The sequence below is a fragment of the Mustela lutreola genome, chromosome 1, assembly GCF_030435805.1.
Source record: "Mustela lutreola isolate mMusLut2 chromosome 1, mMusLut2.pri, whole genome shotgun sequence".
Classification (NCBI taxonomy): domain Eukaryota; kingdom Metazoa; phylum Chordata; class Mammalia; order Carnivora; family Mustelidae; genus Mustela; species Mustela lutreola.
Genome location: NC_081290.1, coordinates 146,888,956 through 146,915,508, shown reverse-complemented (window position 1 = coordinate 146,915,508; position 26,553 = coordinate 146,888,956). Strand labels below are relative to the sequence as shown.

The 26,553-nt window shown below is 38.5% G+C and overlaps 1 protein-coding gene and 1 long non-coding RNA gene across 11 annotated transcripts in view; one reads left to right on the top strand and one right to left on the bottom strand.

Moving 5' to 3' along the window:
• SLC10A7 (solute carrier family 10 member 7) overlaps positions 1-26,553 on the bottom strand; it is a 257,319-nt gene that overhangs the window by 137,793 nt on the left and 92,973 nt on the right. For 2 of the 10 annotated variants that reach the window (XR_009354141.1, XM_059176021.1), the window contains exon 6: positions 6,303-6,382. The exons of the other annotated variants lie outside the window; for them this stretch is intronic. Coding sequence is in view for 1 of the 2 variants with exons in the window: in XM_059176021.1 (XP_059032004.1) it covers positions 6,303-6,382 (80 nt within the window). In the remaining variant the exon portion in view is untranslated. The remainder of the gene's footprint in view (positions 1-6,302; positions 6,383-26,553) is intronic. 10 annotated transcript variants of the gene reach the window in all.
• LOC131832699 (uncharacterized) lies at positions 6,067-12,139 on the top strand. Its single transcript, XR_009354145.1, has 3 exons — positions 6,067-6,291; positions 7,521-7,641; positions 11,484-12,139. It is a non-coding gene; the product is annotated as an uncharacterized LOC131832699 (long non-coding RNA).

Sequence of the window (26,553 nt, the reverse complement as noted above, 5' to 3'; positions counted from 1 at the left end):
TTACCCTAAAGATACAAATGTAGTGATCCGAAGGGGCACGTGCACCTGAATGCTTATAGCAGCAATGTCCACAATAGCCAAACTATGGAAAGAACCTAGATGTCCATCAACAGATGAATGGATAAAGAAGATGTGGTATATATATACAATGGAATACTATGCAGCCATCAAAATAAATGAGATCTTGCCATTTGCGACGACATGGATGGAACTAGACGGTATTATGCTTAGTGAAATAAGTCAATCGGAGAATGACAACTATCATATGATCTCCTTGATATGAGAAAGTGGAGATGCAACATGGGGGATTTGGGGGTAGGAAAAGAATAAATGAAACAAGATGGGATCGAGAGGGAGACAAACCATAAGAGACTCTTAATCTCACAAAACAAACTGAGGGTTGCCAGCGGAAGGGAGGTAGGGAGAGGGTGGTGGGGTAATGGACATTGGGGAGGGTATGTGCTATATGGTGAGTGCTGTGAAGTGTGTAAACCTGGCGATTCACAGACCTGTACCCCTGGGGCTAATAATACATTATATGTTAATTTAAAAAATTAAAAAAAAAAAGAAAATCAGAAACTCCAAAGGAGAATCTATACAAAATTATACTGTTCATAACAGCAGTGGAACATTTGTTTTAAGAAAAGTAGACACGCTTTGGACCAGTGATCAAGAAGCCCTTTGATTTGATATAATAAGAAACAGCTTTATGGACCACAGCATGCCAGAATTAATCTTCTTCAGAAAAGAATGTCTGGGTGATGTCAAAAAACAAGATGCGGGGGCGCCTAGATGGCTCAGTGGGTTAAGCCTCTGCCTTTGGCCCAGGTCATGATCCCAGGGTCCAGGGTCCTGGGATTGAGTGTCACATGGGGCTCTCTGCTCAGCAGGGAGCCTGCTTTCCGCCCCCACCCCCACCTGCCTCTCTGCCTACTTGTGATTTCTGTCTGTCAAATAAACAAATAAAATCTTTAAAACAAACAAACAAAAGACAAGAGGGATAAATATGACTTTGTAAAATTTGTTCAGAGAAGGTATTGGGGAGGTACTTATGGAAGGCCATTGAAGAGGGGGGCATTTCAGGTAACATCTGTGTGATAAGAAGGAGCCAATCCAGTGAAGCCCAGAATGTTCCAGACAGAAGGGAGGATTAGTGCAAAGGTACTAAGGAAAAACAGCCTTGGTGTGTTTGAGGAGAGAAACTTTGTATTGCTGGAGTGTGCTGAGTATGCGGTGTGGTATTGGGTGGAGACGAGGATGATAGGGCTAGCTAAGAGGACACTGTGGGTTGGGATAATGAAGCCATACATTTTCTTCTAAGAGCAACAGAAGACACCAGATGTTTTAAAACTAGGGAAGAGTCAGGAGAGAGTATGATAATACAATGTGAGGTTTATATTCTAAAAAGATGACTTTAGCTGATGAGTCAAGTCAGAATTTTAGGGAAATCAGAATAGAAGCAGGCAAGACTGATTAGGGAATAATTTATAGGGTGGGAGACAAGAAATGATGGCATCTGGTATTTGAGTAGTGACAGTGAAGATGAAGAGAAGTTGATGAACTCAAGATATATTTTGAAAGTAGATCCCGTGGGATTTACTGATAAATTAGATATGGGGAGAGGGAGATAGTGAAAGAAATCCAGAAATAGTCTTATATTCAAATAATGAGTAGCCATTTACTGAAATGAGAAAAACTGAGGGAGACACAATCTAAGGATGGGAAGGGAGATCAAGAATTCTATTTTGTGGGCACCTGGGTAGCTCAGTGGGTTAAAGCCTCTGCCTTTGGCTCAGATCATGGTCTCAGGGTCCTGAGATCAAGCCCCGAGTCAGGCTCTCTGTTCAGTGGGGAACCTGTTTCCCTTCCTCTCTCTCTGCCTGCCTCTCTGCCTATTTGTGATCTGTCAAATAAATAATCTGTCAAATAAATTTAACAAATAAAAAATTAAAAAAAAAAGAATTCTATTTTGCATACAATAAATTTGAGACTTTTATTAGATATCCAAGATGAGATATCAAATAGGCCTTTTGGTATATATGAGTCTGGCATTTGGGGAAGAAGTTAGATTTAAAGATATCAGTTTGGTAGTTGATGAATTTTGATGTTACATAAAACCATGGAATTGGGGGCTCCTGGATGGCTCAGTTGGTTAAGCGTCTAACTCTTGATTTTGGTCCAGGTCATGATCTCAGGGTCAAGAGATCAAACCCCATGTTGGGCTCCATATTCAACGTGGAGTCTGCTTGAGATTCTCTCTCCTTCCCTCTCTCTGCCCTATGCCCCCCCCCCACAAAAAAAAAAAAAAAAAAAAAAACCAAAACAATACAAAACAACCATGGAATTGGATGAACTTTCCTAGGGAGTTACTGTAAACAGAGAAAAGACCAGGACCCATGACCAAGCACTGAGACACTCTAACATTTAGAAGTTAAGCAGAGCAAAGAACCCACACAGGAAACTGCAAAGGGGTGGTTGGAATCCCAGGAGAGAGAGGTATCACAGAAATGAAGAAGAAAACATGTTTTAAAGAGGGTGTGATCAATTGTGTCTACTACTCCCAAGTGTTTGAGCAAGACAAGAACAAAGAAACCATCACTGGCTTTGGACAGATGGAGATGACTGGTAACCTTGACAAGAACTGAATTAAGTTCTTAGTAGTGTGAGGGAGATTTGATTAGAGCATACTGAGGAGGCATAGTGCTGTAAGGGCTGAAGACTGAAACAGCTGTTTCAAAAACCACAGCTAATAACATCCTCAATGAGGAAAAGTTGAGAACTTTTCCCATAAGGTCAGGAACACTACAGAGATTTCTGCTCTCACCACATGTACTTAACATAGTACTAGAAGTCCTAGTCATGGCAATCAGACAACAAAAAGAAATAAAAGGCATCCAGATCAGCAAGGAAGAAGTCAAACTCACTGTCTGCAGATGATATGACACTCTACATAGAAAACCTAGAAGACTCCATCAAAACACTGCTAGAACTGATAAACAAATTCAGTAAAGTCACAGGATACCAAATCAATGGACAGAAATGTGTTGCATTTCTTTACACCAATAATGAAGAAGCAGAAAGAAATAAAGGAATCAATTCCATTTATAGTTGCACCAAAAATATTAAGATATCTAGGAATAAACCTAACCAAAGAGGTGAAAGACCGAAAACCAGAAAACACTGATGAAAGAAACTGAAGATGACACAAAGAAATGGAAAAACTTCCTATGCTCATGGATTGGAAAAGCAATATTGTTAAATGTCTATACTTTCCAAAGAAATCTAAACATTTAATGCAATTCCTATCAAAATATCACCAGCATTTTTCACAGATTTAAAAGAAATAATCCTAAAATTCGTATGGAACCATAAAAAGATCCCAAATAGCCAAAGCAACCTTGAAAAAGAAAAGCAAAGCTGGAGGCATCATAATTTGGACTTCAAGTTATATTACAAGCTGAAATAATCAAAACATATGGAACTGGCACAAACTTAGACACACGGACCAGAAGCACCTGGATGGCTCAGTAGTTAAGTGTCCGACTCTTGATTTTGGCTCAGGTCATCATCTCAGGGTCGTGGGATCAAGCCCCACACTGGGCTCTGTGCTCAGCGTGGAGTCTGCTTATCCCTCTCCCTCTGCTCCTTCTCCTGCTCTCTCTCTCTCTCAAATGAATAAATAAAATCTTTTTAGAAAAACAGAAACACAAATCAATAGAACAGAAGAGAAAATCCTAAAATGAACCCAGAACTATATGGTCAAATAATCTTCAACAAAGCAGTAAAGCACATCCAATGGAAAAAAGACAGTCTCTTTAACAAATGATAGTGGGAAAACTGGACAGCAACATGCAAAAGAATGAAACTGGATCACTTTCTTAAACCATACACAAAAATAAATTCAAAATGTAGTAAAGACCTTAATGTGAGACCTGAAATCATAAAAATCGTAGAAGAGAACACAGGCAGTTCCTTCTTTGACACTGGCCACAGCAACTTCTTCCTAAATATGCCTCCTGAGGCAAGGAAAACAAAAGCAACAATAAACTATTGGGACTACATCAAAAGAAAAAAGCTTCTGCATAGGGAAGGAAACAATCAATGAAACCAATAGGCAATCTACAAGGGGAGAAGATATTTATAAAGGACATATCTGATGAAGTGTTGGTATCCAAAATATATAAAGAGCTTACAAAACTCAATCCCCAAAAAACAAATAACCTAATTTAAAAATAGGAAGAAAACAGGAATAGACATTTTCCAAAGAAGACATACAGTTGGCCAACGGACACATGTAAAGATGCTCAATATCACTTATCATCAGGGAAATGCAAATGATAACTACAATGAGATATCACCTCATACCTGTCAGAATGGCTAAAATCAATAACACAAGAAAAAACAGGTGTTAGTGAGGATGCAGAGAAAGGGGAACTCTCTTGCACTGTTGATGGGAATGCAAACTGGAGCAGCCACTCTGGAAAACAGTATGGAGGTCGCTCAAAAAATTAAAAATAGAACTACCCTACAATCTACTAATCACACTGCTGGGTATTTACCCAAAGAATACAAAAATACTGACTCAAAGGGATCCATGAAGTTTACAGCAGTATTTTATCTACAATAGCCAATGCTACCAAGAATTACCATAGAATATTACTGAGCCATAGAAAAGAATGAAATCTTTCTATTTGCAATGACATGGATGAAGTTGGAGATTATGCTAAGGCAAATAAGTCAGTCCACTCACCTGTGGAATTTAAGAAACCAAACAAATGAGCAAAGGAAAAAAAAAAAGAGAAGGAGGGAGAGAGGAAAAAGGCAAGAGGGAGAGGTAAACCAAGAAACTCTTAACTAAAGAGAACAAACTGATGGTTACCAGAGCGTGGGTGGGTGGAGGGGTGTGTGAAAGAGGTAACGAGGATTAAGGAGTGCATCTGTGATGAGCACCGGGTGATGTACAGAAGTGTGGAACCACTATATTGTACACCTGAAACTAATATTACACTATACATTAACTAACTGGAATTTAAATAAAAACTTAAGAAAACTGTTTGTTTGGGAGGAGAGCAGTGAAATGGGGCACCAGCCAGAAGGGGAGTGGGAAGACTGTAACTATGCGGTCCAGCAGAGGCACACACTCAATCCTAGTCTGGTTTCGAGGCTTAGTATTAATATCTGGGATAGAAAGCAAAATTTTGAGGGGGTTATTTTGAGTCACTGATACAATCAATACTTATTGAAACATTTACTGAATACCTACTAGATGCAAAGCACAGTGGTAGGAATCAGAAGAACTAAGGATATGTGCTCAGATTTTCAGCACTTGAATTCTTGCTAGAGAGCAGAACACTAATCGTAAAAAAAAATAAATTTGTGGAATTTGGTTCCAAGAAAACCAAAATAGTAGGCTAAGCGTCAGGTCCCACTGGACTTACTGGAGTTCACATCTGACTGATCTGATAACAGAGAGACGGAGGGACAGGTTTTCAATAAGAACTCCTACTTTCCACACACATATATGTTACCAGTCTGGCCTTGCACATACATATTTTTTTCTTTAGTTTTTTTCAACAGGAAGTTTGTACCATTTGACCACCTTTACTTATTTTACCCACAAAGAAGACAAAAGAAACAGAAATAAATTAACACGAAATAAAAATTGCATAAAATGTATGTTAACAGGGAATATATATTTATGCATAAAGTGTAAAGAAGGTGAGCAACAAGAAAAACACCCAAAAAAGAACAAAGAATATACGAAGTCATCAATGAAAGGAAAGAAATCACAAGCACTGAATGGCCCCAGGACTCAGAATAGCTAAAATTGGGTTGCTGAGTAACAAATAAGAGAGAAGCATCAGACAGTCATTCAGCCATGATCAATCAGTACTTTTCCTACAGATCACAAGCTACTCAGTAGCAGAGAGTAAAAGTCTTCAGGCTAGAAAGACCTGTTCAATATTCCTCACTTCCACTGGCTACTGGTCCCCTAGGAACCTTCAGTGTTCTGGCAATCCCCTCATCTGCCCTATGCTCTACTCCCATCCTCCCCACCCCCTCACACTGGGATCACCATCTGGCCTGGTTCATCTTCTGGATTATGATGGATGACTTACAGAAATAAAGGCAAAAGTCAGATACACGGAGGGAAGCCAAATAAGAACAAAAGGACAGGGATGGAGTCCTTTTCCTCCAGCCCAGTATTAATAAGCTTTGTATTTCTTTATGCCCAAGGGACCTACATGGATACTTCTGTAAGAGAAGGAAGAAAGAATGGAGTGAGAGAAGGTAACACTTACTGCATGCCTCTTACATGCCAGAAATTGTGCTTAGGCTTCTCATGTTTCCATGTTTGTTCCTGACAACAATCCTGAGTTGCCTATGGATGAGGAAACCATGACAAAAAAAGAAAAAAAAGATGAGGATTTTCATCCCAAAGTACACAGCCAGAGAGAAACAGAACTGGAGACTGAAACCAAGTCTGTGAACTCTAAATACTAGTCTCTTCTTATTATAAATAAACACCAAGGCGTTGGTTACCTATGTTTACAATATATTAATTCAAGAAGAAATTACATAAAATTAGTAAGCAAAAAAATACATGAATGCAGTGAATTTGCGATTTGGGGTGCTCTGAATTTGCACTTTTTGTTGAGAATGCAAAGGTCAACTAAGCTAAAAACTATCTCAAAATAAACTTTCTGAAACATTTTTAGAAACTAGATTAAAGGGTATAATTAAGTGCTATGTAGACCTGTCAGGAATGGAATAAAAATTTACATCTGTACAACCACTATAAAAGAAGGATAAACACACACTTATAATCATTATCTTCAGAACTGAGAGTAAGTTACAGCCATGCTAAACCATTAACATGTCAGTGCGTATTTCCTGCCTCTACACCACCACAGTAAAACCTGCTTAATTGGGAAACTATCTGCATAATGATACTACCATCTACCATCAAATCCACTGTCCCATCCAAAGTTTCACCAATTTTCCCAATCTTTTTCTAATCTAAAATAATGTTTCACAGTTAATTGCCACGTCTCTTTATCTGGAACAATTCCCTATTTTTTCCTTGCCTGCCATAATCTTGGTATTTCTAAAGAGTACGGGCCACTTCTTTCACAGAGAGTCTAGGTTTGTGTGTGCTGTTCTCATGGTTAAGTTCAGGTTACGCATTTTTGATAGGAACACCACAGAAATGATGCTCTACCCTTCAGTTATCACATCAGGAGGCAAGGATGGCCATCTGCCCCTTTACTGGGGATATTCACTTTGACCGCTTGGTTGAGGTGGTGTCTTCCAGGTCTCTTCTTGGTGAAATTACTATTTTCCCTTTGTAATTAAAATATTTTGAGAATACTAGTTGCCAAAGTGAAATACTTTGAGAATACTAGTTGGCCAGTGCAAGTCCCTTCAAGCTTCTGACATCTTCTGACATGTCCTCATCACTTTTGAACACTAATTATATTTAATTTACTTATTTCCCCATATGTCCTGTATATAACCAGCCCGCTGCCACTGTCAGCTCTGACTACCTCCTCGGTCTTACACACCTCCCAGGACCCAGTCGCAGTCACCTCCTCAGTCATGGACCCATAAGCCACCCAACTCCAGCTGCATCAAGGGGAGGTAAGGGAACCAAAATTATTTTTAAAGAAAAGATAAGGAATTGAAGGGGAAGAGGACAGGAAGGGGACAGGAAGAAGAACAACTCAGCTTCAATATTCCTGACTTAGAGAAGTCAGCTGTCAGGCTAATTATTGTTTTTGCAAAGTTGCCTTTTCTCTGTGGTTAGTTTGAAAATACTCTCTTTGAGCACAATGTGTAGTAGTTAAGAGTACAGACTTGGGAAGTAGATTATTTGGACTCAAATCTGAGCTTGACCATGTACTAGCTGTATAATCTTGGGAAGATTTAGTAACTTCTCTTTGTGCCTTACTTTCCTCTTAAAAAAAAAAATGGAGACAATAGCAACTATCTATAATTGAGTGTGTGAGCGTGTGCATGTGTATGTGTGTACATGCTTGTGTGCATATATATCACTTAGGAGATTACCTGGCACAAAGTAACCAGTATACAAGGGTTTGCCATTACTATTAGTGGTAGCTGCAACTGTAGTTGTTTCTGTTGTATCAAAGTTTTATTCTGATACACAGGGGTGGATTTATTCATACTTATCCTGCTTGGGGGTTGGTGAACTTCTCCAATTTAGGAATTCATGTTTTGCTAATTCTGAAAAATTCTTGGCTACTCTCTTTATTCTCTTTGAAATTCTTGTCTGGAACTGGTTGTTATATTAATTTCTATGCTCAGAGTTTCTGGCTCCATGAAAATGGTATAGATTCTTACTCTCCAACCATCCTTAGCACAGGCTTGGAGTGCCATTTTTCACAGGAGACTCATTTTCTTCCATTCAACTCTCAGCCTAAGACAACACTATCACTTATCACGGCCAACGGGAAGAGTTTTTCTCATACTCTTTTCACTGAGAGGGCATTTTTCAGATTCCCACATTTACTTGATAGTCTCGGGTCTAGCTCACCTCTTGGAATATGCCCAAACTGCATTTCATGTAAGTCTGCACGGAGATTTAGTACCTACAAAGGTATGCAGCATTCTTATGTGTACCACTCAGGCTTTTGATAATTGTCTTTTTAACACAAATTCCTAGAAGTGCAACTGATCCACCAAGAACAGGGTAAATAACATGGTGGTTTTTGTTGTGGAATCTGGAGTTAGAAAGATACAAGTTCATATCTTGACTTCATCACTTAATAGCTGTTATCATCCAACTCTTTTTAGTTCTAGTTTCCTCATTTATAATACAAGACTAATAACAGTTATTGAAAATAAAAAATACAATACAGGCTACGTGTTTGGCACAGCACCAAGTCCATGGTAGCTTTGATAGATGCTATTATTGTTGTTATTATTCTAAGCATTTCCAGTTTTGATCCACATTGTGAAACTGCCATCTACAGAGATCATATCTTATTTATAGACCTACCAAGAGTCTATATTTCTAAGTCTTTCCATTCTTGTCCATCAGTCGATCTTGTTAAACTTTGCTGATTTCACAGATGGAAAATATCTCACTTTTATTTGCACTGATATGATTGTCAGTTTATTTTATAATTTTATTGCTCATCCATGTTTATTCCTCTGTGAATGTCCAGCTTAAGATCTTTGCTCATTTTTCCTTCGGTATATGTCTTTGCTTCCTCTTCATCTATAAGAACTGTTTATATATTAAAGATAAAAATATCCTCATCTATATTTTGCTTCTTTGTTAGAGTGAACTTCAGATATGAAAGCACTTCCTTTATAAAGGATGAATTCACCGTCAGAATAAACTGAAGAGGGGCGCCTGGGTGGCTCAGATGGTTAAGCATCTGCATTTGTCTCACCCCCAGGTCCTGAGATCAAGCCCTATGTTGGACTACCAGCTAAGCAGGGAGTCAACTTCTTTCTCTCCCTCTGCCTCTCCCCCTGCTTGTGCTCTCTTTGTCCCTCTCTCTCTCTTAAATGGCTAAATAAAAATTTAACAACAAAAAAAAGAATAAATTACAGATGTAATCTTTACTGATATGCTGTAGTAATTTTGGTTATTACTAGTCTTGTTTGTCAACTTCACATGATAACAGCATAGGGGTTATCTTTCTAGATCAGACCCCATCTTGCTCAACTCTTGCAAAATTCTGTTTCTAAAGGATGTCCTAGAGAACATGAAAAATATAAGAGACTATGTGTAGCATAATATTTAGAATTATTTAAGATCTGTTCAGAGTTTATGGGCAGATTTGCTATGACTTAGTTTCTCATTGGTTCTGTAATAAATTCACCAAAAACCCTTTAAAATTACTTTCCTGCCTGTGTTAAGTACCTCTTACTTGTTATGTTTCGGGAGTTTTAAGAATGCCCTTTTCTCTTTCTGTTTCCAGATCCACCATCTTGGTCCATGTTCACCTTATATGCACCATTCATGATTTGATAGATTTCTACTTTACTGGCCAAAGAGTCCTCATCTTTCACTCTGTCCTCATATGTCAATTCCTTTTCTCTCCGTCCTACTCCTCTGATCATTTTGTAATGAATTGGTAACCACAATAATGAAATTTACCAAGAAAACTGAATTTTGAGATGCTGCCATAACTAATGGAGTCAGAGAAATGATGAAAAGGGCTTTAATGAGGTTTGAAATATGGTTGGAATATTACAGATAGAAAATCAATTTGGAAAATGCTGTCAGCTTCATCCACAGGGGAAAAATTATTTAAACACACACATCTAAAGGACAGAAATAAGTTTGAAGGCAATGAAGGACTGACAATTGTTTTATAATAGAGAAAGCTCACTTTTTCTTTACCTACATCAAACTATCTACCCATCTATCTCTCTATCACTCTATCTATCATCTATCACTACTTTGCTATGATTAAAAGTCTAATTTGGTAAATATCTAAAAACCTTGGGTACTCAAATTCTGCAAAAACTAGTAAACAATTAAGTATCTGACAAATGTAAGTATTTGCCCTTCATGCTAAACAAACTTGGATGAAGAAGAAGGTTTTATGACTTCTTAGCAATACCACTAACAAAAACAATGTATAATTAGGGTCACTGCATACAATGGGTTTTATCTTCCTCAAGAAAAAACTAAATTTTGTGGCCTCAGGACTGGTGAATATTTGGGAGAAAAGTGTATCTTTTGTTGTTTTTTTATTTTTATTTTTTAAATTTTTATTTATTTATTTTTTTATTTCTTTTCAGTGTTCCAGAATTCATTGGTTATGCACCACACCCAGTGCTCCATGCAATATGTGCCCTCCATAATACCCACCATCAGAAAGTATATCTTTTCCATAAAGCCATTTAGGGTACATATTTCATATACTGTAAAACTTCATACATCAAAGAGAAATTACTATTTAAACAGATTATCAGGTTATAGAACAATTAGAAGCTACAGTTCTCTTAAAATAACTCTAATGAGACCTGAAAAACTGCTTCAAATCTGTATTATTTAAACATTCAGCATATTCTTTGTTCTTAATCTTTGAAAATTAGATGAAAGCTATGGCTCTTCTCTCTAGAAAAATCCATATAAAATTATAGAATATATTTTATTTTATTTTTTTTAAAGATTTTATTTATTTATTTGACAGACAGAGATCACCAGTAGACAGAGAGGCAGGCAGAGAGAGAGAGAGGAGGAAGCAGGCTCCCTGTGGAGCAGAGAGCCCGATGCGGGGCTTGATCCCAGGACCCTGAGATCATGACCTGAGCTGAAGGCAGAGGCTTTAACCCACTGAGCCACCCAGGTGCCCCTAGAATATATTTTAATATAAATTTTCAGAACTTACTAGGATCCCAAGCTCCAGGCTCAAAAACTATTACTCTAGAGGAAATATCATTTTTGAGACTATCACTAAATGCCTAATATATGAACTAATCTCCCTTTTCTACCTTAGGCACTCCACTCTATTTATTTTGGAGCACAGAAGTGTTAAAGTTTCCCACCTTCATCTAGAAGCTCTTCATCCATGCTTTGCAGAGTAAAGCCTTGACAACTCCTGGAACTTATTGCCAATGCAGCTCCTACCAGATCTCCACTCTCTACTATGGAGGGGAGCAAGAGGAGTGTCTCAACCAACTATACTCAAGATCTAATGATGTGCCAGAGCACCCTTAGCAATATGACACATTAGAAGACAACAACCATCGATCTGCGTGGTGCCTGGTTTCTAAGGTTCTTCTTCTTTTTTTTTTTTTTAATATATATTTTATTCACTCATTTGACAGAGAGATCACAAGCAGGCAGAGAGGCAGGCAGAGATGGAGGAAGAGAAGCAGGCCCTCTGCCGAGCAGAGATGTGGGGCTTGACCCCAGGACCCTGGAATCATGATCCGAGCTGAAGGCAGAGGCTTTAACCCACTGAGCCACCCAGGCGCCCCTCTAAGGTTCTTCTTCACAAGCTGACAATGCAACTCTGGTCTCACATGTAAACTGGATTCATTTTGGTGATGGACTATTTTCCACCCCCTTGCTTTCCCTCTATCAACTACCAGATAGCCTAAAATATGCAGAAGTCAGACTACCACAGTGAGGCTAACTAAGTATGCCTGAAAAAAGAAATCAACTACCGGATAGCCTAAAATATGCAGAAGTCAGACTACCACAGTGAGGCTAACTAAGTATGCCTGAAAAAAGAAGTCAACTTTCCAGCTCCCAGCCTCTTTCACATTATATAATAATTTCACTATTAAAGGTGGGGGTGGGTGATTTCTGAGAGCAACAGATCCATATTCATTCAAATCCAAATACAGCATATTTTGAACTCAAACAATTTTTTTTAATTTTTTATTTTTTATAAACATATATTTTTATCCCCAGGGGTACAGGTCTGTGAATCACCAGATTTACACACTTCACAGCACTCACCAAAGCACATACCCTCCCCAATGTCCATAATCCCACCCCCTTCTCCCAAACCCCCTCCCCCCAGCAACCCTCAGTTTGTTTTCTGAGATTAAGAGTCACTTATGGTTTGTCTCCCTCCCAATCCCATCTTGTTTCATTGATTCTTCTCCTACCCACTTAAGCCCCCATGTTGCATCACCACTTCCTCATATCAGGAAGATCATATGATAGTTGTCTTAAGTAAACAGCTACTGGGTCAGATTCTATGAATTGCCTATCCAATAGCCATACCCATCTTCTTACAGCTAACAAAGCCGGCTTTCTTTGGGGCAACAGTATGTCCAACCTAAGATATGACTCACAACTAATCCACTTGTCAATTCCAACTCACATGAGCCTTAAATGTACCACAGATACACAAGATATTGATCCCCCCTAACCCTCAGGGCAAATAGGCAGGGCTTGGAGCAGCAGCATTCTCTTCACTCCCATCATGTATAACAAATGTTATCTTTCCTTTGTGTGCCAAGAAGGGAAAAAGGTCAAGAAGCAAAGGAGAATTCTGTTCCCTTTGGTAGACACTCAACCTGTCTCCTTTCCTTACAGCTAGCAGTAACCCTCTGGTTCATTTCTAGTCAATGAATTATTAGAGAAATTCTGCTGAAAGCCTCTTGTGAATGCATGTCTTACTTATTAAAAGGGCAAGAATGAAAGGAAAGCTTTCTAGCAATGCCTTTCTCCTTCCATCACACCTTGAACAAGGACATAATGCCACAAGGACATAGTAGTCACCTTGCTACTAAGATGGCAAGAAAGTATGAAGGTAAAAGACCGACAGCTAAGTAGAGCAGAGCAGAGAGATGGAAAGAGTTTGGAACTTGTTTATATTGTTGAACATCAGAGGATCAGCAACTGTCTACTTCCCATCTTCTTATCAATGGGGTAAAATAAAATGTCTGTATTCCTTAAAGTTGACTGAGGCATACTCGTGGATGGGACACTTCAAGTCCTTTTTTTTTCCCTCTGAAGCATCCTCTATTTCTCACTTGGTAGGAATATCAGCTCTTCTGCTCCTCCCAGTTATCTACTGCCTTATCATCTATTAATGCCTTCACCATTTTGAGTCACCATTTTGAGTCTGACTTGCATGATGCCAGGTTCAATGCTATTAATTTCTATTGTACACTTTATAGCTCAGAACTTCAAGTCTCCTAGAAATTTTAGTACATTATGGCAATACTATGTGTAATTATGCAGCTATGAGGAAATTCTTAGTGCCACTACAGATTCTTACACTCAGGATGTATCAGTTTGCTTCAGATGCCATAACAAAATACCACAGACTGGGTGGCTTAAACAACAGAAACTTATTTTCTACATATCAGAGGCTGGAAGTCTGATACCAAGGTGCCAACAGACTTAGTGTCTGCAGGGACCTCTCTCTTTGGTTCACAGAAATTGGCCTTCTCATTGTAACCTCACTAGCCTTTCCTCTGAGTAAGTGAGCAACTCTGGTGTCTCCTTCTCTAATTATAAATAAACCAGGTCTATCGGATTAGGGCCCAATCCTTGGGGTCTCATTTAACCTTAATTATTTCCTTAAAGACCCTAGCTCCCAAAATAGTTACACTGGAGTTTAGGACTTCAACAAAATGAGCTTTGGGAGGGACACAATACATTCCATAATTCAGGGCTTGGGTTAAAAAATAACAAACTCTAAATCTCTGAACCAACAACCTGGGAGCAAATATCTTTTCATACATTCTGAAAGATAATTTAACTAATTCTTTTCTGATATATGGGACACAGAGAAAGGAAAGTTTAAGTGGGTACGTATAGGCAAAAGCTCAGGAATATTCAGGTACTCTCAATCTATCTATGAACCAAAAACATCAACCACTGCTTCTCAATAAATGAAAAGCACACTCCAAAAATGCAACTTTGGAAATCTTTTTTAAAAAGTAAGTGCAATAACGCTTTTGTTCCCAAATAGGAAAAATGTGTTTAAAAAGAGTATATTAACAAAAATGCCACATTTGTCAAACTCAAAGCACTACATGATGTATGATTCAATTTATGCAGTGTTCTGAAAAAGTCAAAATTACGGGGACAGAAAACAGATCAGTAGTTGCCAGGGGCTGGGAGGGTGGGTGGAGGCAATGTCTCCAAAGGAGCACAGGGAAACTTTAGGGGTGATGGAATGTTCTATATCTTGATTATGGTGCTATGTACATGACTATAAACATTTGTCAAAACTCATAGAACTGCACACTAAAAAGAATGAATTTTACTATATGTAAAACATACCTTAATTTTTTAATGGGAGAAAATGGCCCATTTGGGGACTGATGTGAAACGAAAGGGTTATTCGTGCTCCGTTAATCTACACTGTGGTAACCAATCAAGAACTCTAGCAATAAAGCAGTCACCCACATACTATGCAAAATTTTAAGCTTTAAAAGTCTGTGGCAGAAATAATCTTGTGCTGCAGGATACCATTATATGTGTTCAAGACTTTTATGATGGTACAAAATAAATGTCTGAATTATATATCAAATTATTAGATTTAATTTACCAGTAAGGGATCACAAAAAGTGATATCCACTGCTGTGGAAATAAGCAATTAATCTTAATATTTCAGAGCATAAATGTGCTTTCCAATGGGATGAAGGGCACAAGTGATCAATTTGATAATGATAAATTACAGATAACAGCTTACTTACCTTTTTTTTTTTTTTAAGATTTTATTCATTTATTTGATAGACAGAGATCACAAGTAGGCAAAGAGGAAGAGGGAGAAGCAGGCTCTCCACTGAGCAGAGAGCCCGATGTGGGGCTTAATCTGAGCCAAAGGCAGAGGCTTTAACCCACTGAGCCACCCAGGCGCCCCGCTTACTTACCTTTTAAAAACATTTCATGTTTTACAAAGTATCTTTTACACAATGTCTCATCTGCTTCTCACCATAATTCAGGGAAGCTTAATAGGTGAGGTATTATTTTCTCCACTAGACAGGTGAGAAAATAGAGGTCAAATGGGTTAGATGACCTGCCTGTAGTCTTAAGATTAGTACATATAGAGTCAGAAAATGAACCAAGATATTCTGACTCCAAATCTAATACATTTCTCCATAAAACAGGTGGCTAACACATCTCAAAACTTGTCCCCAAATCTCTAACTACAAAGTCAACTAAAACCTGAAAAAAGCTATATCAGCCCTCAAACACATGACAGCTTCTTTAATGGTTCTATAAATTAAAATGACACACACAAAACAGATAATCATATCAAAAAATGGGCAGAAGATATGAACAGACACTTCTCCAATGAAGACATACAAATGGATATCAGACACATGAAAAAATGCTCATAATCACTAGCCATCAGGGAGCTTCAAATTAAAACCACATTGAGATACCACCTTCTCAGTTAGAATGGCCAAAATTAGCCAGACAGGAAACAACATGTGTTGGAGGGGATGTGCAGAAAGGGGAACCCTCTTACACTGTTGGTGGGAAGGCAAGTTGGTGCAGCCATTTTGGAGAACAGTGTGGAGATTCCTTAAGAAATTAAAAACAGAGCTTCCCTATGACCCTGCCATTGCACTACTGGGTATTTACCCCAAAGATTTAGATGTAGTGAAAAAAAGGGCCATCTGTACCCCAATGTTTATAGCAGCAATGGCCACGGTCACCAAACTGTGGTAAGAACCAAGATGCCCTTCAACAGACAAATGGATAAGGAAGATGCGGTCCATATACACTATGGAGTATTATGCCTCCATCAGAAAGTATGAATACGCAACTTTTGTATCAACATGGACGGGACTGGAAGAGATTATGTTGAGTGAAATAAGTCAAGCAGAGAGAGTCAATTATCATATAGTTTCACTTATTTGTGGAGCATAACAAATAACACGGAGGACATGGGGAGATGGAGAGAAGGGAGTTGAGGGAAATTAGAGGGGGAGATGAACCATGAGAGACTATGGACTCTGAAAAACAACCTGAGGTTTTGAAGGGACGGGGGGCGGGGTGGGAAGTTGGGGAGCCAGGTGGTGGGTATTATGGAGGGCACTATTGCATGGAGCACTGGGTATGGTGCATAAACAATGAATTGTTATGCTGAAAATAAATAAACAAACAAACAAACAAACAAATAAATAAATAAAATGAGAATAGAGCAGAGGCAGGACTATCTGTAAGGCAAGCTGCTGCTCCAAAGAAAAAGGCACCTGGGTGGCTCAGTGGGTTAAAGCCTCTGCCTTGGCTCAGGTCATGATCCCAGAGGCCTGGGATGGAGCCCCACATTGGGCTCTCTGCTCAGCAGGGAGCCTGCTTCCCACCTCCGCCCCCCGGCCTGCCTCTCTGCCTACTTGTGATCTCTGTCAAATAAATAAATAAAATTAAAAATTAAAAAAACTAGATACACTGTGAGTTCCTATGATGTGCCAGGCCCACCACTTCATATTTAATCTTATAACAATCTCTAGAACTAATAGTATTATTATGACCATTTCACATTTAAAGAAACCTGGGTCCAAAGATAATTAATTTTGTTGCCAGAGTCACACAGCTCATAAGGGATAGAAACAGAATCCAAACCCAAATCTGTAGGTCACTGAAGCCCTTTGTCTTAGGAGACAAAGGAAGGTATTTTAAGCCTACAGGTTGGTACAGACGGAGTCAAAATGTCAGTAGTTCCACAACTTTGAATCTCAACCAACCAATCAATCAATCCAGGCATGCCTTGTTCACATTTTCGTCACCTTTAAAATGTGGAATAAATGTTTGTGTTTTCCTCCTACACATATATAAAACCTCTTTGACTCTCCTGAAATGATCTGAGTTCACCAAAAACAGGTGTTTTTCTATTAGTGCAACCTTTGGATACCAGCGCAGTGCCCTGTAGCAAGGTTAGCAGCCTTTGAGATCAAAAAGCAAAATAAGCCAAAAAGAGAGTAGAAATAATTTCAGGAATTCTGACATTTTCCTTAAAATGTAACTCTGCTTTAAAATTACATATTAAAGGGGCACCTAGGGGGTGCGGTCGGTTGAGGATCCAACTCTTGGTTTCAGCTCAGGTCACAATCTCGGGGTTGTGAGACAACCCTGCATTGGGCTCTGTGCTCAGCAAGGAATCTGTTTAGGATTCTCTCTCCTTCTCCCTCTGCCCTGCTGCTTTGCAATCTCTCTCTCTCTCTCAAATGAATAAATAAAGTTTTTTAAAAAATAAAATAAAATTACACATTAAATGCTTAAAAATATCTCAGTTGTGCCTTTAAACATCTGAGGTCACCCAGGCACCCTCAGTTTTGCCTTTAAAAAAAAAAAATCAAAATTCTTAGGATGCCTGGGTGGCTCAGTCATTTAAGCGTCTACCTTCAGCTCAGATCATGATCTCAGGGTCCTGGAATCAAACCCTGTGTCAGGCTCCTTATTCAGTGAGGAGTTTGCTTCTCCTTCTGCCCTGCCCCATTGCTTGTGCTCCTGGTCTCTTTCTCTCTCAAATAAATAAATGAAATCTTAAAATATATATATATGAAATAAAATATTAAAAAATCCAAATTCTTGATTGTTAAGATTATGGAAGGAATGGCTTACTTTTTTAATCTTTTTATCCAACAAAGAACAATGCCCATGCAGGCATTAGAGAAATATTTCACAATGAGGTTCATGATAATGATGATTATTAGATAGATACTTTTGCATTTATTTGTCTTTAGTCACTTTCGTTACAACAAAAGTGAGGGAAAAACTAATCTCTGGTTTCTATTGTGTTATAGTGTCACTTAAACCTGTAAGTATCTGTTCCTCTGTGTATTTTTTCTCCCATAGAGAGATGTAAGTCATTCATTTGCTGGAATAAAACTTACAAAACGAAGTTCATTTTGCTTGCCAAGTGCAGATGAAAGGAAGAGAGGGAAGAAACAGTTTAAATGTGAAAGGCACCTTTTCCCTAACTCCTGAACTAGCTCACACAATAAAATGAATAATTTAACTACCTGAAACTTCATATGTGCAGAACACTGCATGCAGACCAGTGGCATTTTCACTTCAAATTTGTACAGTCTTTAGTCACTATCCTTCATCTGCATTTCTAACACCTGCTTTAGTCATCTGTGAAGTAGGTTGTTCTCTCTATGGTTTCCTTTTATCTTTACTCTGTCCATCCAATACAAAAAAATTGCATTATAGAATATAATTACTTAGCCTAAAAGAGAGAGTAATTCACATGATCTCCTGAAAGGCATTTTCCTTTATCTTATCAAAAGGTAATTTTAAAACAAGTTACAATTAATGTGGTCATTCTTTATCATGAATGTCTCTTTCAAACACTATTATTAACTTTGTACAGCGAAAATAACAGCATCTACACTCCTCTGCAATGAGGATGTTTTAGGAGCAAAGGACAGTAAAAAACTAAAGGCGATGACTGGTACCATTTGTAAAGTACACAAATAGCTCTTCTAAGTTTGTTATTATCGTGCTGTTATTAAAATGATGCTCTTCTAACTTCCTCTGCCTATCACAACCTATGCTCAAGTTTTGTTTTGTTTTTTTTTTTTTTTGAAGATTTTATTTATTTATTTGAGAGAGAGAACAAGCAGGGGAAGGAGCAGAAGGAGAGGGAGAAGCAGACTCCCCACTGGGCAGGGAGCCCGATGCGGGACTCGATCCCAGGACCTCTGGATCATGACCCAAGCTGAAGGCAGATGCTTAACCGACTGAGCCACCCAGGTGCTCCCCTATGTTCAAGTTTTATGTATATCAATATAAAAATATTAGCCAAGTTTTGACTGTAAGCCAATCTACTGTCAATGACTCACATGATTTGTCCTATATTTAAACAACTTTGCAAGAAGGACTTAAGCCAAACACTTAAAGGCTGAGATTGTCTAATTTAAGAAATCAACCCAGGAAATGAGGAAAAATGAGTTGGGAAAAGAACTGTACTAAAATGGGAAATTTCTAATTTATCATTGTTCTGTTTATTTCCATCATAGCACTTAATTAGAATAATTATTTTATGTATTATCCATTTCTCTATTTGAATGTCAACTCCATCTGGGCAAGGATGATGCCTGGCTTGCTCACCACTCTATTTCTAATGTCTAGCTTAGTTCCAGCCACACAGTAAACACTCAGCAAATGTATTTTAAACAAATGAATTTTTAGATCATCTACCAGATTGAACTGGAAGGGATTATGAAAAGCCATTTAAACTTTTATATTTTGTCTTTTTTTTTAAAGATTGTATTTATTTATTTGACAGAGAGAGAGAGACACACAGTGAGAGAAAGAACATAAGTAGGGGAGAGTGGGAGAGGGAGAAGCAGGCTTCCTGCTAAGCAGGGAGCCCAATGGGGGCTCGATCCCAGGACCTGGGATCATGACCTGAGTTGAAACCAGACACAACAACTGAGCCACCCAGGTACCCAAACTTTTCTATTTTCTTAAAAAATATATATGTTCTACATATATATAAGAAAAAATCCCTCAAGTATTTAGGATAATATTTTCTATATACACTGATTTTCTCAGCCAAAGAAGATCCCTTTAAGATAACTTTAAAATAATTGTCTTTTAAATATGAGTCTTTCAAGCATAGATTATTATTTATTTTCTACCTTGTTTTAAAAAAGCAAATTTCACAAAATTTAATCATTTCTGATGCCTTATAATCAAAATTATATATTAAAACTCCTTATATTCCACCATATAATATAGTGGTTCCTCGATATTAGTGAAGTAGGTAAGGCTATGTGTCTCTAAACATGGGAATGTATCAATAGATTCTCATTTTTAATGATTTTGTTATTTCTTTTCTTGCTTTCAATTTTCAATATTGTATCTCTACCTACCTCTCTTCACTACAGGTTTCTGTTTCTAATAAGTTATAATTTATTACTTGGGATTTTCTAAAGTCTATAAATTTCTCTTAGAGATTAAGGGTTAAATCCAGTAGAGTTAAACAGCAATCCTTACACAAACATAGAGCAAAAATTCATGATGGGATTCAAGGGAACTCTTTATGGTGCAGAGAGCAAGTGGGCTATACTTCTAAAACTGCAGGAAGGAAAATTCAGAGAGATACAGAGGAAGAAAAGGATGGGGAGGTCAGATACCAAGCTCCTTGCTTATAAGAGATGGTGAAATAGAAATATCCAGAACCCAGAATCCAGGAGACAATCAACGGCTTGCTCAGGATTTGCTCTGTGGAAGGTACAAACTCCTGGGAAGTCCCAACATGACCGGGAAATAATAGAGCAGCTGCGGTAAAAGGAGGTGTCTAGGTAAGTGAGCATGAACTCCAGCTCCTGCACAAGGAATCTGGACACGGCCATGTGCCCCAGTAGGGAGAAACCAAGGTGCCATTTAAAATACATGGCAACCCAGAACTACTCATAAGGCTTTTTACAACCCTTCTAGCCTATTTCAAAATACTGCCAGAGGCTGACATCAAACTCATCAGTGCTCAGGACTCACTGAGAAAATGCCTGTGAAATGAGAAACTGCAGAGACATTTAGCCATGACTTACTATAGGAACCTGTGTACTACTCATGAATAAAATACCCACCAGTGGAGGCCAAGCAAAGACAGCAGCAAAAGTCAGATGTGGGAGCAGGTTCCTCCATAAAGCCTTAATTTAACAGCCCCCAAATCAGTACTTTCATTCCTAATGAATACACTAAACAGTGAACTGTTGAGGAAAAAATAGTTAGAAATTAAACAATTTCTAGAGAAGGATTAATTTAACAATCTGAAGGAAATTTAAACGTCTAGGTTCCTTAAGGGAACAAAAAGCTAAGCTTTACGAATAAAAGCACCCTCTTAAGAGGATGAAGAGAGTGTAAGTCAGGATGGAGTACTGAAAAGTTCAATTTATAGACTATTTTGATAGAAATTTTACTGCTTTCTGTAACTTGAATTATCCCATGTTTTAAGATGGAACTCCTTCACCAAATGATGTAATGGAAAGGAGAGCGTATGAGAAACAACAGGAACTGGATTCTAGCTGTGGTTCTTCTTATTACTAGCTAGATAAGCCTGGACAAACAACTGACCTTTTTTACTCTGAATTTCTTTACTTATTAAGTGGCAGAAGTAATGACAGCTAATATTTACTATTTATTAACGTGCCAGACACTCTACCAAACATTTAACACAGACTATTTCATCTACCCTGCCCAACACTACACAAGGTTGGCACAGCTGTCGTGCCTAGGAATTGGAGGCACAGGAGAGGGGCAGGGCTTGCCTGAGAAAAGAATGTAAAAGACCTCTGAAGCCTGGAAGACACAATACATGAAAAAGCATTCCAGGAAACAACCTATGAAAGTGCCCTGAGGTGGTAATGAGCTGGGCTCAGTAGCTACCACCCTGGCTGGATTCACTACGAGCTCCAGCTGAGTTCCTGCAATCCTTTCCTAACTGGTCTCTTTGCTCCTGCCCTTAATTCTGCTGTCCGTTCTCCACACTGTGGTCATTAAGTGAGATCATGCTCCTGCTCTGCTCAGAACTCTCAAACGTCTTCCCACCTGCTATGAACTGAACTGTGCACCCCCCGGCCAAATCTCCATATTGATGCCCTAACCCCCCGATGTGACCATATTTGGAGGCAGGGTCTCCAGGAGGCTGCGGCTAAATGAGGTCCTAAGGGTGGTGTGGGGCCCTGATCCAAAGAGGATTAGTGCACCATCCAGACCTCTCTCTACACATCCCACCGTCCCCCACGTCAGGATATGGTAAGAAAGCCATCCACATTCCAGAAGAGATCCCTCACCAGGACCATAGTTAGCTGATAGCTTAACTTGGACTTCCCAAGCCTCCAGAAAACTGTGAGAAATAAATTTCTATTGTTTAAGCCACCTGGACCGAGGCATTTTGTTAGGGCAGCTCAAGCTGGCTAACACACTTACCTCACTCAGATTTAAAACCAAAGGACTTTCAATGGCCCTCAAAGGCCCTACCTATATAACCTGGCCCCTTGTTACATTCCTGAATTTATCTCTATCGCCCCTTGTTGTACTTTTTCCTACCTATTTTGCACTGTGGTTTCTCCCTGTATGGAACATTGTTTCCCCAAATATCCTCATGGCTTGCTCCCCTACCTCCATCGAGTCTCTGCTCAAATATTCTAAGAAAGGCTGTCATTCACCACCTTAAAAAAACAAAAACAAAAACAAAAAACAAAAAACTGCAACCCCTCTAGCTTCCTCCCTTTCCTCCTTCATTTTTCCTCCATATTTAGATAGCTAGAGATATTTATTTATTTATGGGGGGAGAGAGGGAGAGAATGGGGCAAGACATATATGTGGCATTACATACATATTTGATATATATTATATACGCTGCCATTTTAAATCTATATATTTTATAGTTGTTATATCACCTTAACTAGAATGTAAGCTCCATGAGTTTTTGTCTCTTTTCTATATTTTTCTAGCCTCAATACTGAGCAGAAGCTCGATGAAGTATTTGCTGAATGAATGAACTAGAGAAACTGCAGGTTTGCCCACAAGGCAGCTGCCTTGTTGGTAAAGAAGAGGTGGCATGGCAGGAGCTGGGGAGAAGGCAAAGGTTAGATCATGCAGGACTTTATAAGCCACATAAGGGATTTTGGTATTTATTTATACAAAGAAAAACTGAAGGATTTTAAGCAGGAAAAATGGCATGATCAATTTACATCCTTTAAGATCATTCTCACTGCTAAATGGAGAATGGAATGGAATGGGTCAAAAAAGAAGAAGAAATCCAGAGCAACTGCCATTGTCATGATTAATGCACATTTTGGTGTTTCTCTATGCAAGGGTATATATACACCATTAATACATACTGATGTAAAAATAAGTCCTTGCTCACCTTAATACAATGGAGTCTGCACAGTTCCCAATAATATCTCTCAAAATTTAAATGTTTCTTTCCTAAATCTTTTTGTTCTGAGTAATCCCTGAAAGGAAAATGTACTGACACAATGACTTTTAGCAAATTCTAATTACTAAGACCCCAATTCATAATGTAATCAGTACTTTGAGCTTGTACAAAACATATCTCTGAACAAGATTCATAAAGGTCATGAGTAGCCTAATTTTCTGAGATTCTCTTAGCTATAAATTTGGCTAAGAGCTTTGATAGTACGGGAAAGAAGATAAGTGAGAAAAACACTGGTGATTTAACCTCTACTGTTCCCTTAAGGACAAACATTTGTCACCTTGACAGCAAGGTGAAAGGTTTGCAGCGAGTGTGCTTATAACAGGACTCTCTCGTTTCTCTCCTCCCTGGGGACCTGTGATTTCTGAACAGGCATTATCTGAACAGATGATGACGATGACACTGAGTCACAGGAAGGGCTGGGGAGCAAAAGAGGCTGAGAACCACATAACTCAGAGCCTCAAACTGGACCACTGCCCCAGGGACCATCACAAAGATTTACCATTTGCTGCTCTTCTTCTTAAGGTTCCACTTGAGGCTGGAGTAATCAACCCTATAAATTATCAGAAAACATTCAAACAGTGTCTGACATTAATAGTATGGATCTCACTGTAATAATTATGTGTGCTATAAAGCTGAAGGAGGTCCTGGCCTACTATACCTCCACTTGCTATACGAACCTCTAACATTTAGGGTTTATAATTCTAATGGAAATGCCTGCTGCAGGCTTAAATTGGGTAAAATGAGCCTGATTTTTACTCTTGATGAATACACATAACCCAAATTAGCATTAATGTGATAATACCCAGGTATCAAAAAGAATAAAATCTCTGTTTTGGCCTATAAACTAAATTGCTTACATTACTGTCAAAGCGAAATAGGAGATCTTTTGAAAGCTAAGAATTTTTTTTAAAAAAGAATTAAAGTTATTAACTTATGAGCATTTGGGTTCTAACTTAATTTCAGGAATCGGGGTATTTACCTCTGTGATCCTTTGATGGGTGGGATCTTGTCTATGATATTATTTTACACTTTTACTTGAAAAAATACCTTCAGCTGGAATTCCTATAAAATCAAAATTGAAGCTATCATCCATTCTAATGAATATTCATCATTGACTCTAAGTACGGTCAGAAAGACCAAAACTATTTTTAAGGAAAAAATAAACATTTTAACAGAATGAACTCAAAGAAACATAATTAATAGAAAGTAAGGTTCCCTAGTATTCCCCCAAAGTGAATGGGAATGGAGCAGAGTAGCAATAGAAAGTTGGAGGGTGGGACACTGAAAGGATGAGATCAGAAGCTTTAAAAAAAGAAGGAAGAAGGAAGAAGGAGAAGAAGAAGGAGGAGGAGGAGGAGGAGGAGGAGGAGAGGGAAAGAAATTAATGGTCAACCTGAAAGGATCTACATTGATTTAAACCAAACATGTCCATTCCTGGGTATCCACCACTGGATGTCCCTGAACCTCTATGTAACTAATATCTATTGAGTCAAAATTAATCATCCCACTCAAAATTATTCTTTTGCTTAAACCCCTTGGTTTCTTCATGACATTATGGTTATTAATCCTAAGACCTTTGGGTCTCCAGCCTGTTTATGTTCCTTGCATTTCCTGGGTTTTCTACATAAAGATATCCCAGACTCTTTCAAGAAAAACTTGGCCAGGAAAAGTCTCTAAGTAGGAAAACAACATTATAGTTGTATTTGAAAAACAAGAGTCCTTATCTATTAGATTCCTATGAAAATGAGAAGATGGCTAGGGTTTGCTTCAAAATAATACTGAAGTGGATGGAGTGTAGAAGAAACAAGACTGGAGTGACTTAACTGTTAAAGCGGAAAGATGGGTACACAAGGTTCTCTAATATTACTTGATCTGCTTTCTAGAAGTTTCAAAGTCTCTAATAGAAAAAACGTGTTGTTGCTTTTAAGGAACCAGAGATTTAGGAAAATATTCTATCTAGGGAGTAGGTAAAAAGTCTAGATATGGGATTATAGAGAGGGTTTTGGCCATAGGGATGGAGAGGGTCATAGAATCACTTCTTTAAAAAAAAAAAAAAAAAAAGTCTTATTTATTTAGAGAGAGTACACACATACAAACTGGGGTGGGGGCGGGGTTTAGGGGGCAGAAGGAAAGGGAGGGAGAACCTGGAGCAGACTCTGCCCTGAGCACAGAGCCCAACCTGGGGCTTGATCCCAGGACCCTGAGATCATGACCTGAGCTGAAAGGAAGAGTCTGAAACTCAACCAAATGAGCCACCCAGGTGCCCCTCTTGCCATCATTTCTAAAATAAACTGACTCATATTAGCAGCAAACACTTATGAAGTCATGTTAATGTGCCAGACACTCTGCTAAGCATCGCCAAGACTCGATCCTACTCAATCTCGTTAACAGTACTGGTAGGCAGGTATCCTTGGTTCAAAGCTTGGTGGTGAGACTCCTTCTGTATAGGGCTTCCCCTAGAGTAGGCTCAAGGTTAATATTAGCTTTCTAAATAACTGAATAAATGAATAAAAAAGCATTTCCTTTTTCTTTTGTGCTTGTGGTTCTTTCTTTGTTAAAAAAAAAAAAAAAAAAAAAAAAATTTAAAGGCAGTAGCCAGGGCATTCATCATTGTTTGTCTAGACTCAGAATAGCCTACTTCCCAGTTTTCCATGCACAATCTTACCAACGAACTCATTGCTGTCCGGACATTTCTCCTAAGACACCACTTCTGGCACGATACACTCCTTGAGAACTCCTCAATATAAATGCCTCATATGGTACCAAGCTCAAGTTTAGCCTTCCATCCAAGAATCTTCATAATACAGTCTCGCATAATTTCCACCAGTCAGCAAGAATTGGCTTACTCCAGTAAACATCCCTCCTTTCACTATCTCTTGCCTGCAACTGCCCATTCATCCATTTACTCATTATATATTGACTACTATGTACCAGGCACTGTATTTGCCATTATAGCTATACAAAGAGAGAGGTAACGAAGAATATAACAGGTATGTTTCCTGCCTTTGTTGAACTATATCCACTCTCAGGTTGATCCACTACACTTGGGCTGTTCCTGATTTTCAAGATCTTACATTTAATATCCTGCAAGAATCCATTCCTGATCATTTTATCTTGTCTTGCTCTCCTATTCTTAATTGATGATAGCACACATTTAAGCACTTGACTATATTTTTTCTCCAAG